Genomic DNA, 18009 nt, shown 5'->3' with positions numbered 1-18009 from the left:
AATTAGTGCCCTCGGGGCGCTGATGAGTTTGGTGAGAACAGCTCTGGGCAAGGTGGTGGGGCCTGGACCCGGCTCCAGTACTGGCTCCAGGCTGTCACCTTGTCCCCAAGGTGGGGCCCAAGCTGGGCAAAGGATGCAAAATGAGAGTTTTAAAGGTAAATAATCACAAACAGGGACTTAATTAACAAAGAAAGGATGTATTTCCTCGAGTTGCCATTCAGCTGAGGGGAGCTCCGTGCAGGAAGCTCCAGCAACCCCTCTGCATCCTCAGCTTTGAGACCGGTGGGGTGACACCCCCAAGGGTCCTCAGGGCTGGCAGGTCCTGCTTCACTCCACCCCTCCGGCACAGCGAGGGGTTTCGGACCCCCACACCACCCCCCGAGATCCGCATCATGTCCTGCCCGGCATCTCAGCATCCCCAGGGCAGCTGGTCATTGTGTCACCCTCAAGATCCTTCCATCCCACCTCCCAGCAGAGCCGTGGGACTGTCCCCAGGCAGCTGCCTGTCCCTTGTCCCCAGTCACCCCAGCGTGGTGTCAGGACGGGAGGTGGAAGAAGCGGCTGATCCTGTTTCTGCTGCGGGCGCCAGGCAGCCCTTCCCGCTGCTGCACCAACAGTGAGTTCCCCAGCTCCTCCTCCAGCATCTGGAGGAGAAAAGCATCGTGTCCCATGTCACAGGGGCTTGTTCCCCTCCATCGTGTCCTGTGAGATGGGCAGAGATGGGGGAGACTTTCTCACCTCCTTGCGTGCAGCCAGGCGTTGCTTCCACTGGCTGAGCTCCATGGCGTGCTCCTGCTCCAGCCGCCCCAGCTGCCTCCTCTCCTGCTCGGCCAAGAGGTTCATCTTCTCACTCTGGGACAGAAATGGGAAGGAAACAGAGAATCGTTTGGGTTGGAAAAGACCTTTCAGATCATTACCCCTGCCCCAGCACTGCCCCATTGTCCTGAGAACCTCATGTCCGTCTGTCCAGCCCTCCAGGGATGGTGACTCCAGCACTGCCCTGGGCAGCCTGTTCCAATGCCCCACAGCCCTTTGGGGAAGAAATTGTTCCCCACATCCAACCTCAACCTCCCCTGGCGCAACTTGAGGTCGTTTCCTCTGGGTCCTATTCTGGTTCCCTCAGCCGCTCCCATCACACTTGTGCTCCAGCCCCTTCCCCAGCTCCATTCCCTTCTCTCAACTCGCTCCAGCACCTCAAGGGCTTTCTTGGCATGAGAAGTGTTTGAGGAGGGGTCACAGGGGTGTGGAAACCCCTGGGGGGACAGTTTTGCAGCCATCCCTGTACCTGCATCTGCTCCAGCTCTGCCAGGCTCTCAGCCTGTTGCTGCTGCAGCTCCTGCATCTGCTGCATCTGCTGCTCCTGCTGCTGCTGCACCGCCTCTCGCTGCCGTCGCTCCTCGTGCTGCAGGAACTACGGTGGGGACAGCCCGTGTCACCCTCCCCTGCCCCAAAACCCAGAGCTTGCGGCATTTCGGGGACTTTGGGGAAGACAGGTCCTTGTACCTGCTTAGCCCTCTGCTTGGCCCCGCTGGCCTCCTGGCTCTTCAGGTTCTCCTTGAAGAGGGCCAGATGGGTTTTGGCATCGCAGCGTTGGCTTTTCAGCAGCTGGGCCCGCTCCTGCGCATGCTGGCTCCTCAGATCCTCCAGCAGCAACTGGTGGAAGCGCTTCATCCTCTCCATCTCCTGGGACAGGGGCAGGAGGGTGAGCCAGGACCCTACAGAGCCGGGGAACATCACCACCGGTTCCCATCTCACCTTCTCGTGGCGCTTGCGGAGCTGCTGCCGCTGCAGCGCGTGCTGCTCCTTCATCTGCTGCCCGAAGAGCTGGTACTTCTCCTGGAGGTGCCCCTGCTCCATGCTCCACACCACCGACTCACGGGCTGCCGGGCAAGACCGCAGTAGTGTCACCACCTCCCAAAACCCCCAACCCAGACCACGCTGCTCCCCTCCATCCTCCTCCTCCCAGCCCTCTGCACCTCTCCTGAGGCTGTGGATCTTGCTGCTGCACTCCCAGTCGATGGACATCATCTTCTTCTTGTGCTCCTGGACAACCCTCTGCAGGGCTGCGTTGAGTTCCTCCTGCTGCTGCTGCAGGAACCGCTGCTCCTGCGGTGAGCAATGGGGGGACTTCATCCCAAAAAACAACCAAGATGGTCCCCAAGCTCCTGGTGGCACCGGCGCTGCCCCAGCCCTCACCTCTCTCCCATTGCCCTTCAGCTCTTGCATCCTCCTCCCACTGTCCTTCTCCTGGAGCAACTTGAGGCGCTTGGCCTCATCCTGCAGCCTCGCCGTGTACTCCAGCTCCTGACGTTCCCTCAGCTGCCGGTAGCGCCGCTCCAAGCTCTCCACCTCCCGGTCGTAGAACTCCTTCTTGCTCTGCCACACAGGTATGGTTAACAGGGCTGCAGGGACTACAAGTGGCCACCAAAGCCACCAAACCCACCCAGACCCAGCATCTCAGTGGGACTCCAGCACCCCCTTGATCGCACATCGCTGTCCCGTGGTAACAGGGGACAATGTGCTGGTTACCATCATCTCCTGCTCGATGTGACGGAACATCAGCTCCCGCTGCTGGTGGAACTTCTGCTCCAGCTGGCTCTGGGCTCGCTGCTCCTCCTTCTGCAGCACCCGCAGCGCACGCAGCTCCTGGCGCCTGAGGGTTCGGGGAATCATAAAATCAGAGAATCAATTGGGTTGGAAAAGACACTTAGAGTAATTGAGTCCACCCATAACCCACCCTGGCACTGCCCCATGTCCTGAGAACCTCATGTCCGTCTGTCCAACCCTCCAGGGATGGTGACTCCAGCGCTGCCCTGGGCAGCCTGTTCCAATGCCCCACAGCCCTTTGGGGAAGAGATTGTTCCCCACATCCAACCTCAACCTCCCCTGGCACAACTTGAGGCCGTTTCCTCTGCTCCTGGCGCTTGTTCCTGGGGAGCAGAGCCCGACCCCCCTGGCTCCAAGCTCCTTTCAGGCAGTTCAGAGATCAGAAGGTCTCTCCTCAGCTCCTGTTCTCCAGCTGAACCCCCCAGGTCTCCAGCACCTTCTCCCCTTTGCCCCTGGTCCTCCTCAGCCAGAAATGGGTGGGAGAAGCCCAGTGGCCCCCCCAACACCATCACCACTCACCGAGCCGATCGCACCATCTCGTCCCTCGCCCCAGCCTTGCCGACGGTGCCGGCGGTTGTCACGCTCACCTCCTCCCCGTCCACCACAAACCTCCGCGTTTTCTTCACCGTCCTTTGGAGCGACGCAGGTTCCTGTGACCGGGAACAAACCGTTTGAGCTCAGATGGCCCAAAACGACCTAAACCCAACATGGGAGCCCATGCAATGGGGGAGCAGCTTCACATGGCCACGTCACCTGTGAACTTCTCACCTTCTGGGCTTCTCCAGCTGAGGGAAGAGGTTGTGCTGCTGCAGGAAAGGGGTTTGGACCTTCTACCTCTGCAGGGTTTTCCCCAGGGGACCGCTCCTCTCCTTGCTTTGCCGTGATGGATGGACCTGGTGTAGTCCCTACATCCCATGCTGCCCGCGCCTGGGAAGACATGCGGACAAGGCCACCAAAGTTCATGGTCTTTGTGGCCTTTGGATGTCCACCAAAGGTCTCCTGGGGCTCTGGTGCTGCTCCGTGACCATTCAAGCCACCCATCCCCTCTCCAGGTTCATCTCTTGGTGGTTCTTCAGGAGCTGGAGCAACCTGCACCCCATCTTCTCCAAGCTCTCCATTTCCAGCTCGTCCTTCCCAGCCATCCTCAGGAGCAGCCCTTGGCTGGTTGTCTCTGGGGCTGTTTTCCTCTTTCTCCCCCATTTCTTCTCCAACAAACCCTGCGATCTCCATGAAGGATGAATCCTCTGCTGGATTTTGGGCCTCCTCACTCACAGGTCCTTCTCCTGCAGGTTCTGCCTCTGGTTCCTCTCCATCCAACATTGGTTCTTCCAGGCTGGCTCCATCTTCCACTGGTTTACAGTCTCCAATCAAACACCCATTTACAACATCCCCTTCCAGTTTAACTTCTGCTAGCACCAGGGCTTCCTCAGGAGAAGTTTCCACCTCAGTTTCAACATCATCTTCATCTTCCTCGTCATTCCTCCCCACCTCCTGCTCAACCAGGTCCAGGACCTCAGCAATGGGCTCACACATGATGGAGTTTCTCTCCCCTTTGTTCCTCTCTCCATCCAGGGGCTCCTGCCATCCCTTGAGCACATCCAACCTCACCGCTACCTCCTCCATCACACTGGGCATCAGTGACCCCTCACCCACTGGCACCCTCTGCTCCATCATCTCAGTCTCTCCAGCACCCTCAGGTCCCACAGGTGCCCTCCCTGCTCCATCACCATCTTCCTCAAGGCCATCTCCATCTCCAGAGCCAACCTCAACCCTCAGGTCTAGCAATGACCGAGGAACCCGCTGCTGATGCTCTGTCAGCGACCTGAAGCTCTGGGTTTTGGTCCCCAAGGTCCACAGGTCCAGGGCTGCCACCAGCTGCCCCACGGCCAAGTCCCTGGTCACAGGTGTGGACAGGGCCAGTGAGCATAAAGTAGAGTCTCTGCTTGACTCAGTGTTGTCATCGCTTTTGGGGATCAAACCAGGGCTCAGTGGGACTGTAAGATGTCCCTCCATGGATGCTTTGGTCACCAGTGATGGGTTGGGATGTTGGCTTTTCTCCTGTGACTCCACCTTGGGTCCAACCTGGTCTGCCTTGGGTCCAACCTGCTCAACCTTCATTTCTTGCACTTCAGCAAGGTCTCCTGCCCTCTGTGGCCCCAAGGGGAGCTCGGTCACATCACAGGAGGTCCCCAGAAGGCTGGTCTCCTCCTCTTGACACCCTTGAACTTCTTCTGTTTCTGCTGGGGCTGATGTCCCTTGAGGAACATCCAGCTCCACGATCTCCAAGCCTCTCGGCTCTGCCTCACGCTGCTCCTTGGCTGGTTCTTGGGGCTTCAACTCCCCAAATAACGATCTGCGCCGCAGCAGCTTCAAGAACTCGGACGGACGCTTCACAGGGACCCTCATGGAGCCCACGGGCCCGGGCAAGGACTTTCTCATTTGCTTCAAGAAATCGGATGCTCTTTTGCTCCTGGGCTCTGCCACCACTTGGACATCAGATGGGACATCCAGCTCCTCAAGGACTCTCCCCACGGCATCTGGGGGCTGAAGATCCATGTGACCCCCTGGAGTTGGGGGGCAGGAGGACTCTCCATGCTCCTGCCTAGGCTGTGGGGTAGACAACATGGGAAGAGGTGAAGCTCAACGAGCTTATGGAAAGAGTTGGAGGGATCTTACACCCCAGCCAACCTCTCCTCACGCACCAAGGCCACCGGACCTTCCTCCTCATCCTCCTCCTCCAGCACATCAGCCCGGGCTTCAGCCACCAGCTCCCGGAGCGGCCGCTTGTCGGAGATGCCCACGACGAAGGGATGCTGGGTGGGAGGGATGGGGGTGAGCAGGGATGGCACGAGGGTGGTCCCACCACCCTTGGGCAGGTGACAATGGGTGCGACCCACCTGCAGGAGCTGGCTGGCCGACCACCGCGCCTCAGGGCTCTTCTCCAAGGATTTCCTCAGGAAGTCCTTGAAGTCCTCAGACCTGTGGGATGGTCCTTGTGAGCACACGGCGCCCGAAGCTCCTTGTCACCACCAGTGTGGACCCCACAGAGGTTGGGGTGATGCTAGGGACACCCAGACTCTGCTAGCACCTTGGCAGGAGGTCCCCACCATGGTTCTGCCCACCAGGGTCATCTTCTGGGCGCAAAGGTGGTGTGATGGGAACCTCATGGTGTCGCCTCCAGAGCTGGGCTTGGAGGAATCATGACTTAGGGTCCAAAAAGCCATCCTAGCTGCCCAGACATGGCTTCAAGCAGGAGCTGCCACATGGGACAACTTCTCCACCAACATCAGCTTTGGGATGATGTCTCCATGGGGACTCACCATCTCTTGGGGTGGCGCAGGGTGGGTGGTTGGGACTTGGCGATCCTCAGCAGCACCCGGAGGGGGTTCAGCTCATGGTAGGGGGGCTCCATCTCTGCCATCTCGATCAGTGTGATGCCCAGTGACCAGATGTCAGCTTTGTAGCCGTAGGGGTTCTCCTTGGACGTCTCGCACTGCACCACCTCCGGGGCCATCCTGTGCAGGGGGAGAGAATAACAGGACCACCCTGCCCTGGGCTGGGGGCTGCTGGTATGTCCCCATGAAACCAAACCCGGGTGCCACCCCCTCCAGAGACAACCCTATGTGGAAAAGAGCTGAGATTTGACCTCAGCTCTTCCAAAGCTGCCTCAGGAGGAGTTTGTACCCATCAGCACCCCATGTGTCATAGAATCACAGAAGCATTTTGGTTGGAAAAGTCCCTCAAGCTCATTGAGTCCAACTGTTACCCCCACCCCAGCACTGCCCCATGTCCTGAGAACCTCATGTCCGTCTGTCCGACCCTCCAGGGATGGTGACTCCAGCACTGCCCTGGGCAGCCTGTTCCAATGCCCCACAGCCCTTTGGGGAAGAAATTGTTCCCCACATCCAACCTCAACCTCCCCTGGCGCAACTTGAGGCCAGTTCCTCTTGTTCCTTGGGAGAAGAACCCAACGCTCATGCTACTGAGAAGCCCACCCTGGAGCTGGTGTTGGCTGGAGGAGGAAGGATCTGAATCCTTGAGATGCTCCTGGTGTTGAGGAGCCGGTTCGGAGCATCCGCAGGTGGAGCAGGACACCTGGGCTCCCCCAGCCCCCCAAAATCCCAGCACCCCCAGGGATTCCCGCCCCACACCTACCAGTACGGGGTACCAATGAAGGACACGCGGCGCTGGACCGTGCTGGAGTTTTTGGCCGAGACACCAAAATCAGCTGCAGAGTGGAAAGCGGCAGTTGAAGAGGATCCATGGAGGGGGTCAGAGCATCCCTGGGGTGTCACCCCAAGACTCACCCAGCTTGACGTCCCCATCCAGGGTGAGGAGGACGTTGCCGGCCTTGACGTCCCTGTGGATGATCCTGCGGCCATGCAGGTACTGCAGCGCCAGCAGCAGCTGCTTGCAAACCACCTGGATCTGCTCCTCCGTCAGCCCCTTCTCCAGCTCTGCCGGCAGCGCAAACGAACCCCGACCGCTAACGATGCTCCCGCCCCAGCACCCCAACCCATCCTCCCTCCTGGAGATGCCAGGATTCCTTTCCACGCTGTGAAATTTGGCAATCTCACCCCAAACCAGCGCAAAAAAAACCCCATTTATTTACCCAAAATTGCTGCATCCACGGCCCCTCCGGGACAAAACTCCACCAAGATCTGCAGGGAGATGTTTCCCACCCTGCTCTACAAACGTGTCGCCTCCAACCTGAGTCCCCCCCAGCCCCGAGATGCTGGTGGGACCCCAGTTTATGTCCAGGAAGTGGGGGGACCAGCACCCCCCAGCTCACCCAGAGCCGCCCGTCCCAGTAGAGCGCATCCAGCAGCTTGGTGATGTTGGGGTGGTCGCAACAAGCCAAGATCTCGATCTCCACCACATAATCCTCCAGCTCCTCCTCGCTGGGGGTGTTGATCACCTTGGCGGCCGCCAGCACCCCCGTCACCTTGTTCTGCGCCTGGGGGAGACATTTCGAGGGGCAAATCAGGGGGTACAAAAGGAGCATCCCAACAGTTTTTGGTGAGGAGGAAGCTTGGACCTGCCGCATCCCTCCTTGGGTGCTTGGTGCCACCGAGCCAAATGCCAAGGACAGACATGGGGACACCACTGTCACCAGGATGTGTGGCCAATGTGGTGGCCCCAGTGTGGCTGTGCCACCCGGTGCGTGTGTCCCAGGGCATCCCAAAACTCCCCATCAAGCTCCATCCTCCCATGGATGCGATACAGCCCTATAGGGGCTCAGTTACACCCCCCAAAGGACAATTTGGGGGTTCCACAGAGAAACGCCATCCAGTGAGTGATGCTGAGGCATCTGGTTGCCCCCAAAAAGGCCGGAGAGGGGCGAGGTGACGGTTTGGCCAGGACAAACCAAGCAGGACAGGGACCAGGACCACCAGGGCCACCGGCCCCGGAAGGCGGCTGCTGCCGCGGGGTGACAAACAGTGAATTGGGGTTTCCTGTCGTGCTCTGTGTCGCGGTTTCGGAGAAAAACATCCCCGGCTCAACCCCCGCGCTCCAACCGAGGGGCCAAAACCCGCCAACAAACGGGGTGTCCCCAGAGCCGCTGCTTGTCCCCATGTCAATGGTTGGAGATGGGCTGAGCCACCACTATGTGAGACCCCCACCATCCTCTGCGGGAAATTTGGGGCTGTTTAGAAGCTTTTTAGCTTTTTACATGACAGAAGCAAAACTAAACAAGTATAATAAAACATCTGCAAAACCCTCGGGGCACCGGCAGCATTTTGGGGTGTTTTCCTACCTTAAAGACCTTCCCGAAGGCGCCGTCCCCCAACTCGCCCAGCACCAGCCAGGTCTCCTCAGGGTCGACGTCCCTCTTGACGTGCTCGTACCACCTCGGCGGCCGCTTCTTCTTCTCCGACAAACCGAAGAGCCGCCGCAGAAAAGCCATGGGGCCACCTCCATGCGGGGCAAAAGGGGGCGGCCGGGGCTGAGCTCCTTCCCCCAGCGCCCTCGCAGCCTTCGCGGCTCTTCCTCCTCCTCCTCGCGGGCAGGAAGGGGCCGAGCGCCGCAGGATGTGCCGCGAGGTGGAGGTGCCGATGAGAAAATAGAATCACAGGATCGTTTTGCTTGGGGAAGACCCTCAAGATCATCGAGTCCACCCATAACCCACCCCCAGCACTGCCCCATGTCCTGAGAACCTCATGTCCGTCTGTCCGACCCTCCAGGGATGGTGACTCCAGCACTGTCCTGGGTTCCAACACCTGACAGCCCTTTGGGGACAAAATTAAGCCAAATTTCCAACCTCAACATCCCCTGGAGCAGCTCGACACCAATTCTTCTCATCCTAAAAGATGTTTCGCTCCTTGTCGCACCCTTGGGTGTCTCCAGGTGGGTTTGTGGTCACCTAAACATGCCACCCACACCCCTGCCAGAGCCCCAGGTGGGGTCTATATGGTCCCTGGGTCTATAAATGACCCCTATATAGTCCTTTATGGTGATGGATGTTTCTATAGGTGCCCAACCTATGAATTTCCACCCCACTATGCCCCCCACATCCAGCAGAAACAGACCCTATGGCTGACCTGAGTTTAAATAGGTCCCATAGGTGCTTGACACCCAGGTGGAGGTCACTAAGCCTCATTAGTGCCTCATTAATTAATTTTCCCCTGGAAAAAGCCTCATGGTCAGGCTGGTGTTCAGCTGTGTCACCCCCTGTGTTGTGGGGGTGTGAGATGTTGACACCCCGGTTTGCAGCCCGTTTGGATGGGGTATTTCAGAGCCCTGTATCCATCAGGTTCAAGAGCTCACCAGTTGGTAACTGGGTTTCAACTGGGGCCATGATGGGAATGTAGTAACAATTTTCGGTGCTCCAAACTATCGTCACTGTTACGGCAGCCAGGCTGCAATTATGCAAACAGAAAATACTCTAAAATCGTCCTTTTTTAACCACTTGTCTCAGCCCAGACTGATTCCCATAAAGAGATTTTAAACCAGTATTGCCACAAACCATATGTTGACCTAAAGAAAATGGGAAGAGCAACAGTCACCCCCAAAGCATCAGGAAATATTTAACATTCCAACTTGTTTTCATACGGACCAAAAAACATGCTAAAAAATTGAATATATTTAACTTTCCATTTGGTTATCGCTTTATTCAGCAGCAAACAATCATCGACACTTAAAAAGCCATTTTTATAAGTACCAAGGCCTTAGTTCTGCAACTGTTTTGTTTTCATAGAATGCTGTTTAATTGCATTGGGTTTTTTTGGGGTGCCATCAATGGGGGGCACCCAAACCGCCCCCCAGCACCTAAAAACATCCATCCTTGGTTACTCTGCTAAATCAAGGGGGGTTTAACCTCCTAAATAATAACCCCCCCATGCCGGTGTGTGCGCAGCATCTCTCAGCACACATGAGGCTGTTTTCATAGCGATCACACCGCTTAATCACGGGGTAATTAAATCCAGGGAGTTATTTTACAGCTTCATATTCATAATTTACAGACCAGAGCTGCGTCTTTGTACCTTTGAACCCAAAGAAGGAGGGTGCTGGCGATCCCCAAAACCCCAAATTCCCAACCCCCCCTGAGATAACGAACCCTCTTGCCGCAGTTTGTGCCCAAAGGGGGTGTCGGTGATGCTGGTGCCACTCATCCAGATTTGGCTCCGTCTTTACTTCTTTTCCTTTTCCATCATCTTCTTTTCCTTTTTCATCATCTTCTTTTCCTTTTCCATCATCTTCTTTTCCTTTTCCACCATCTTCTTTTCCTTTTCCATCATCTTCTTTACCTTTTCCATCATCTTCTTTACCTTTTCCATCATCTTCTTTTCCTTTTCCATCTTCTTTTCCTTTTTCATCTTCTTTTCCTTCTCATTTTTAGCAGAACCTGGTGCTTGGTTTTGCACCCTGGCTGAGCCCTGATACCTTTCATTGCACCGATGGCCACCGTCACCCCACCGACATCTTCCCCTTTCCCCCCAGCATCTCTTACATGAGATTAAATAATAACCCCCCCGTGCTGGGGAGAAGCTTCTCCTGCTGGAAAAAAGCCCTGAAATTCAATATATTTCCATCCAGAGCTGATGGTGAGTCCCTCAGCTACCGTGTGAAAGGGGAAACTGAGGCAGGACTCAGTTACCTCCCCCCCCAGCTTCAGACCCCCCCATTCTGCTCAAATAGAAACCAGAGTCAGGAATAGAAACCCAAGTGGTTGGGGGTTTTTTTGTTAGTTTCTTTTGCTGTTTTCATTAAATCATGTTATTATTAAGTTAAAGGCGGGTGCGTTCCTGGAATTAAAGGGTTAATGTCACCCCCTTTTCTAGCCCTGGGAGGGGGGACAGGAGCCAGATGTCCCCGCAATGTCCCCGCGCTGCTCCTGTCTCTGATTGTTGGCCAAAAATGACTCAATGGGGGATTTTTCTCTTGTTTTGGGGAGGCTCTTTCTTAAGGGGGGAGACTCTCAGGGGGCACCCATGGGTGCTCTCCAAGAGCGCCAATCCAGCCCCAACTGTCCCCCACTTATGGGTGGCCTTGGTCCCATGGGACTGGATGCTTAATGTGGGGACAATGGACAGTGTCCCCAGAAAGTGGTACCCAAGCGATGCTGGTGGCTCTGTCCCCATTTTGGGGGTGACCCCCAGCCCAGGGGACACTGGTCACTCTGTCCCAATTTTTGGGGTGATCCCCATCCCAGGAGACACCAGTGGCTCTGTCCCCATTTTGAGGGTGATGCCCAGTGGCTCTGTCCCCGGTTTGGGGGTGATGCCAGCCTAGGGTCACTGGTGGCTCCATCCCCATTTTTGGGGTGATCCCATCTCAGGGGACACTGGTCACTCTGTCCCTATTTTGGGGGTGATCCCATCCCAGGGGACACCGGTGGCTCTGTCCCCATTTTGGGGGTGATGTCTAGTGACTTTGTCCCTATTTTGGGGTGATCCCATCCCAGGGGACACCGGTGGCTCTGTCCCCATTTTGGGGGTGATGTCTAGTGACTCTGTCCCCATTTTGGGGGGGATATCTAGTGACTGTCCCCGTTTTGGGGGTGATCCCAGCCTAGGAGACATCAGTCATTCTGTCTCCATTTTGGGGTGATCCCATCCCATCCCAGGGGACACTGGTGGCTCTGTCCCCGTTTTGGGGTGATCCCATCCCAGGGGACACCGGTGGCTCCATCCCTCTTTGCTTTTCCTAGCAAAACCACCCTCTCAATGGAACCAGGATCACACCCCATGAGCATCACGGCCACCACAACCCACCCATGTCCCCAAACCCCCTGGGGACCAAGCGTCACCGTGGCCACATCCTCACCCAGGGGCTCAGGCTGGAAAGTCCGGCACAGTCATCCAGCACGGGGCTGAACCCCGAAAAGCGCGTCCGTTCCGGTAACGAACGAGTCAATGGTACCCGCAGACTCGCTCACACTCACACACGCACTTCCCAGAGTGGGGATGACTCATCCCCCCCCCCAGCCCGTCATCCCCCCGGTACCGTGACACCAGCAAAGCCTCGTCCTCCCATGAGCCGCCCGCCCGTCACCTCGGAGCCGGTGAGTACCGGGGGGTCCCTTGCGGGGGTCGTGTCACCCACCATGAGCCACGTGTCACCCCCTCTTTGCCACCCCCCCCATCCTGCCGAGCCGAGACCGGCCAAACTCAGCACATACCACGGCTGCAACGAACACACCGGGCGGTGGGAACCCCCAAAAGCGGGGAGAAAATTGGGGACCTACATCAATGGTGAACACCCCAAGCCTTCATCCCACCCCTCCCCGGTGCTGGGGGGTCCGTGCGCCCGGCGCTGGGTGATGTAAGGGGTTTATTTTCGCCGGGGAAGCGATGACTTCAACCCATTACTCACCCTCCGTCATGGCTTTGGCGCCGCTCCCGCGCTATTCCCGGCCCCGCGCTCCGGCCGCCGGCAGCACCGCGACGCCCATCGCCAGGAATTTGGGCCTAAACATCCCGATTTTGGCTTAATGGGGCAACTCCGTTAATGAGAACGAGCCCCGAAGAGGCACCGCGGGTCTGCGGTTGGTGGGAAGTTGCGGTGAGTGGGATGAGTTTGTCCGGTCTCAGCCCCTCCAGCCCGGCTTTCGCGCCACTAAAGCACCGTTAATTATTATTACAATAAACATGTAATTACAGCCCTGCTGTCACATTCAGCCACCCGAATTACCGGCACAAAGCTCCCTTGCTGCTGGGTTTAATGCGAGACAGGTTGAGTTGTTTAGTCCTGAATCAACCGCTTTTCACCCCAAAAGCCCCTGTTATCCCCGTTCCCCCCCCTCCGCTGGGTTTCCTGTATTTTCGTAGCGATACCAGAAAGGGAGGAAATCACGTCAGCGTCTTCGCTGTGCCGGGAACCAAACCCGAAATCACGGCTGGGGCACATGGGGGTGTGGACACGCGTGTTCTTCACATGTACGGGAGGGGTGAGGGACCTGGGGGTTCAGCTGGAGAACAGGAGCTGAGGGGAGACCTTCTGATCTCTGAACTGCCTGAAAGGAGCTTGGAGCCAGGGGGGTCGGGCTCTGCTCCCCAGGAACAAGCGCCAGGAGCAGAGGAAACGGCCTCAAGTTGCGCCAGGGGAGGTTGAGGTTGGATGTGGGGAACAATTTCTTCCCCAAAGGGCTGTGAGGCATTGGAACAGGCTGCCCAGGGCAGTGCTGGAGTCACCATCCCTGGAGGGTTGGACAGACGTGAACAAACGTGACCACGCGTGGACACGCGTGGACACGCGTGGACACGCGTGGACACACATGGACTACAACTCCCATTATCCCCTTATTATAGGGGGCGGGCAGCTCCGTTGTCCAATAAGCGCAGGAGGCGTGTCCGCGCCGCCCAATCACCGCTTCGGGGCGTGGCCACCACCCCACCGCCCGTCACATGGCGCGGCGGCCGCGGGTGAGCGGGACCGAGATTCTTTGGCTGGGGGGGGTGGAATTAGGGAATTGGGGTCCCCACCACCCCTTGCATCAGTTTCCACGTCTTGACACGGCTTGTTTTGCAAGGTTTTGCACTCAAAGTGGGCGGGGGGGCGGGAAAAGGGAGAATTTGGGGTGGCAAGGGGGGGGTGAACCCTAAATTTGCTTCTAAATTTGGGGGGGGGGGGCACCCAGGGAAGAGCTTTAGGCCACGGTGTCGCCCGCCAGGCACCGAAATCGGCCGAACGGCCGATTTCGGTGCCTGGCGGGCGACACCGTGGCCCAATTAATAATTGGGGGGGGGGGGCAACAATTTGGGGTGTCTCACACCCCCCTTTTTATCTTTTAACCTTGCAGGACCCCTCTTAAAATGAAAGACGACAACTCCCCCCCTATGGAGGACCCCCAAGAACCCCCCAGCGCCACCAAACCAGCTGTAAGTGCATTTAGGGGGACACTGAACCCCCATATTTTAATGGGGGGGGGGTGTGAACATTTATTTACCCATCTATGAAAGCAAAAAAAAGAGGAAGAAAAGGGTGAATTTCCCAGCATTGGGGAGGGGGGGGAAATACCCCAAATAGGGTATTTATGTAGAGAGAAGCTTTTAATTGATCTAATTAATATTTTTAGCTCAATGGAAAGCGGGGGGATGTTTTGTGGTGCTTATTCCCCCCCCGCGGCTTTTTTGCTTTATAAAAAGCCTCGAAATAGTTGAGCCGTGAAACAACCGCGTAAAAGAGAAAAGAATAGAAAGAATGTAGGGAAAATACAATAATAATATAATAATATAATAATAATAAAGCACTCGGGAGCCGAGCAGCTGCTTTGCCCAAAAATAGCAACAAGTTTTATAACTCCGGAAAATGTAGAACAAACAAACGAGAAGCGTTTTTAGGTGAGAAAGGCGGCGCAGCGGGGGGGGGATGAATTTCTGCTTTCCTGGAAGCCGTTTCCTCGCCTTCTCGCCCCGTTTCTGGCGCTTTGACCAACTTGGCCGGCGGCCCAGGGCTCCGCTAATGAAGCGGCGGCTCGTTAAGCGGCGCTGGGTTGCGATTGCAGCCCTGGTGTCTGTTGTGCCTCAGTTTCCCTTTGGGCTCCTCTTGGTGATGATGGGGTGTCAGGTCTGTCCACTGTGCCTCAGTTTCCCTTTGGGCTCCTCTTGGTGATGGGGTGTCAGGTCTGTCCACTGTGCCTCAGTTTCCCCTCAGGCTGTGCCTCAGTTTCCCCTGGGGCTCCTCTTGGTGATAATGGGGTGTCAGGTCCACCCACTGTGCCTCAGTTTCCCTTTGGGCTCCTCTTGGTGATGGGGTGTCCGGTCCACCCACTGTGCCTCAGTTTCCCCTGGGGGTCCACTTGGTGATAATGGGGTGTCAGGTCCACCCACTGTGCCTCAGTTTCCCTTTGGGCTCCTCTTGGTGATAATGGGGTGTCAGGTCCACCCACTGTGCCTCAGTTTCCCCTGTGGATCCTCTTGGTGATGGGGTGTCAGGTCTGTCCACTGTGCCTCAGTTTCCCTTTGGGGTCCTCTTGGTGATAATGGGGTGTCAGGTCTGTCCACTGTGCCTCAGTTTCCCCTGTAGCTCCTCTTGGTGATGATGGGGTGCCATGTCCTTCTGCTGTGCCTCAGTTTCCCCTTGGGCTCCTCTTGGTGATAATGGGGTGTCAGGTCTGTCCACTGTGCCTCAGTATCCCCTTGGGTTGTGCCTCAGTTTCCCCTGGGGCTCCTCTTGGTGATAATGGGGTGTCAGGTCTGTCCACTGTGCCTCAGTTTCCCCTGGGGCTCCTCTTGGTGATGATGGGGTGTCAGGTCCATCCACTGTGCCTCAGTTTCCCCTAGAGTTATGCCTCAGTTTCCCCTTGGGCTCCTCTTGGTGATGATGGGGTGTCAGGTCTGTCTACTGTGCCTCAGTTTCCCCTGGGATTCCTCTTGGTGATGATGGGGTGTTGAGCCCATCTGTTGTGCCTCAGTTTCCCCCGGGGCTCTTTTTGGTGATGATGGGGTGCCATGTCCTTCTGCTGTGCCTCAGTTTCCCTTTGGGCTCCTCTTGTTAAGGGGGTGTCAGGTCCATCTGCTCTGCCTCAGTTTCCCCCGGGTCTCTTTTTGGTGATGATGGGGTGTCAGGTCCATCTGCTGTGCCTCAGTTTCCCCTCGGGCTCCTCTCTTGCAGGACGATGGTTCCGAGCCGGACAAACCAGTGGCAGAAAACCCCCCCGGGGGTGAGAAAGAGGAGGAGGAAGCCTTCCTCGTCAGCCTCTACAAATTCATGAAGGAGCGACACACGCCCATCGAGAGGATCCCCCACCTCGGCTTCAAGCAGAGTACGTGGCACCCCCTCAAGGGACGCGGTGACACCCGTGTCCCCCCAGCCCCGTGTCCCCCAGACCCCGTGTCCCCCAGACCCCTATGTCCCCCTGACCCTCAGCATCTCTCTTCCCAGTAAATCTTTGGAAGATCTACAAGGCCGTGGAGAAATTAGGAGACTACGAGCTGGTAAGCGATGTCCCCTGGTGTCCCCTGGGTGTCCCCTGGGTGTCCCTGAGTCCCCGGGGGTCTCACCCCGTCCCCCGCAGGTGACGGGCCGCCGGCTCTGGAAGAACGTGTACGACGAGCTGGGCGGCAGCCGCGGCAGCACCAGCGCGGCCACCTGCACCCGCCGGCACTACGAGAGGTAGGGACGAGCCGGGGGTGCCGCTCCGTGCCTCAGTTTCCCTTCCCGGCACCGGTTCTCACCGTCCCCCCCATTGTCCCCTCACCTCAGGCTGCTCCTCCCGTACGTGCGGCATCTCAAGGGGGAGGAGGACAAACCTCTGCCCCCCAGCAAGCCCCGCAAGCAGTACAAGGTCTCCAAAGAGACGAGGAAGAAGAGCAGGAGGAGCAAGAAGGAGAAGGGCCGGGAGCAGGTGTGTGACCCCGCTGTCCCCCCTCTGCTTCGGGAGACCCCCCATGTATGTCTCCACCCATTGGGGTGGCCGGGGCAGAGCAAGGAGGGACCGACAAGGAGATTTGGGGGCTGGAAGATATGGGGAGGGGACCCATGAGGATGCAACACCCACCCCCCGACTCACCTTTTTGCAGGCGCCTCCGGAGAAGGTGACACCAGAGGTGACAGAGGACACAAGGGACACCCTGGAGCAAGGAGGGTGCTCCAGCCCGGCGCCTCTCACCCCAAGCCCCTCGGAGGGCGCTCCTGGCCCCAGCAGGACCCACAGCGAATCCTACAAGCGCCTTTTCTCCAGTTTCTACTCCAAAGGCGCCCACCCCATCATGTCACCGCTGGCCAAGAAGAAGCTGCTGGCGCAGGTCAGCGAGGCCGAGTCCCTGCACTGTCACAAACGTCACTGTCCCGAGCCCCCCCGGAGGAGCCCGGAGCCACCGGCAGCTCCAGATCCAGCTCCGAGCGCCGGGAGCGACGTGGGACCCATCACCGGCACGTCCCTGCGCGCCGAGGACCGGGATCCGGCGCCCACCGTGGTCACCGGCTGCTTCCACGCCTGCCGCAGCGAGGGGCTGCAGCCCGGCACCCGCCACCCCCTCTGGGGACACTTCTCCAGCTTGAGGGATTTTTTGGAGCCGCCTTCCACATTCTCGTTGCCATCCGAGGAGCCAGAGCAGCCCCAAGACCTGCGGAGCAAAGGGGGGCGGTCATGGAGCGGGGAGAACCGGCCAGCGGCCACTGTCACCGGCTGCTGGGTGGCACCTGGTGCCGGTTTTGTCCCCACGGCGCCCAGGGGCAAGCGGGGCCGGGAGGAGGAGACGGCGTTCGGCCCCGGGGGGAAGCTCCGCGCCATCTCCCCCTTGGTGGCGGAGGCTGATGGCAGCGACACAGGCGCTGGCTCGCCCAGGGTGGCCAAACCCAAGGCGGTGGTAGCTAGCCCTGGCTACGCCACGGTGCTGCCGCAAGCCCCGGACGGTTACAAGGGAGCGATGCTGCATTTCCCAGCCAGCTTCGGGAACCCCCTGGAGCACCTCAAAACGCACGGCGTGCCGGCGGCACCGTCCCTCTCCATCAGCCCCTTTGTCATCCCCGCTTTCCCCAGCCCGTTGGTGGCCACCGCGGAGCTGTGCCGGCCGCTGGCGACCGGCCCCGGGCGCTACCCGGTGTCCTATGAGAGCTCGTTGCGGCACCGGCTCTACTCAACCTGGCACAACCAACCCGCCTACAGCTCCCCGGCTTTTCACCGCCACACCAAGCTGTAGGTTCCGTCGCACCCCGGGTCGTTCCCTGCGCAGCCGGTGGGGACGCAGCGGTGGCCGAGCCACAGAGCATGTGCCGGAGCCGCTCACCGCTGCGGGGGACTGAGAGGTGACAGTCTGGACTGTGTCGTTTTTACTCTTTGAGCTGTTTGTATCCAACATTGTTACGCCAGTGACTTAACTACCGATATCACAAGGTTAATATATATATATTTTTTATATATATATATATATATACACACACACATAAAAAAATAGGAGCAAAGCGAGTTGTGGAGGTTTCTATTCTGAAGTGCCTGGAGCACCCAATCACCCCAGA

At 57.9% G+C, this 18009-nt stretch overlaps 2 protein-coding genes across 2 annotated transcripts; one reads left to right on the top strand and one right to left on the bottom strand.

Moving 5' to 3' along the window:
• Positions 1–536: 536 nt before the first annotated feature.
• LOC308050324 (STE20-like serine/threonine-protein kinase) lies at positions 537–8515 on the bottom strand (the record flags this gene model as incomplete). Its single annotated transcript, XM_080360377.1, has 18 exons — positions 537–644; positions 739–852; positions 1286–1411; positions 1504–1683; positions 1756–1880; positions 1977–2106; positions 2197–2376; positions 2530–2653; positions 3127–3257; positions 3361–5214; positions 5310–5420; positions 5505–5586; positions 5928–6122; positions 6763–6835; positions 6915–7064; positions 7220–7268; positions 7400–7564; positions 8366–8515. The coding sequence occupies 18 exons, from the start codon at positions 8513–8515 to the stop codon at positions 537–539; spliced, it is 4047 nt and encodes a 1348-aa protein (XP_080216503.1).
• A 7202-nt stretch (positions 8516–15717) lies between these two features.
• On the top strand, positions 15718–17693 carry ARID5A (AT-rich interaction domain 5A; the record flags this gene model as incomplete). Its single annotated transcript, XM_080360349.1, has 5 exons — positions 15718–15814; positions 15934–15986; positions 16067–16164; positions 16255–16411; positions 16572–17693. The coding sequence occupies exons 1-5, from the start codon at positions 15760–15762 to the stop codon at positions 17691–17693; spliced, it is 1485 nt and encodes a 494-aa protein (XP_080216475.1). The 5' UTR covers positions 15718–15759.
• Positions 17694–18009: the final 316 nt, after the last annotated feature.

This window comes from Nesoenas mayeri (assembly GCF_963082525.1).
Source record: "Nesoenas mayeri genome assembly, chromosome: 27".
NCBI classification, from domain to species: Eukaryota; Metazoa; Chordata; class Aves; order Columbiformes; family Columbidae; genus Nesoenas; species Nesoenas mayeri.
This window is presented reverse-complemented; position numbering and strand designations above follow the sequence as displayed.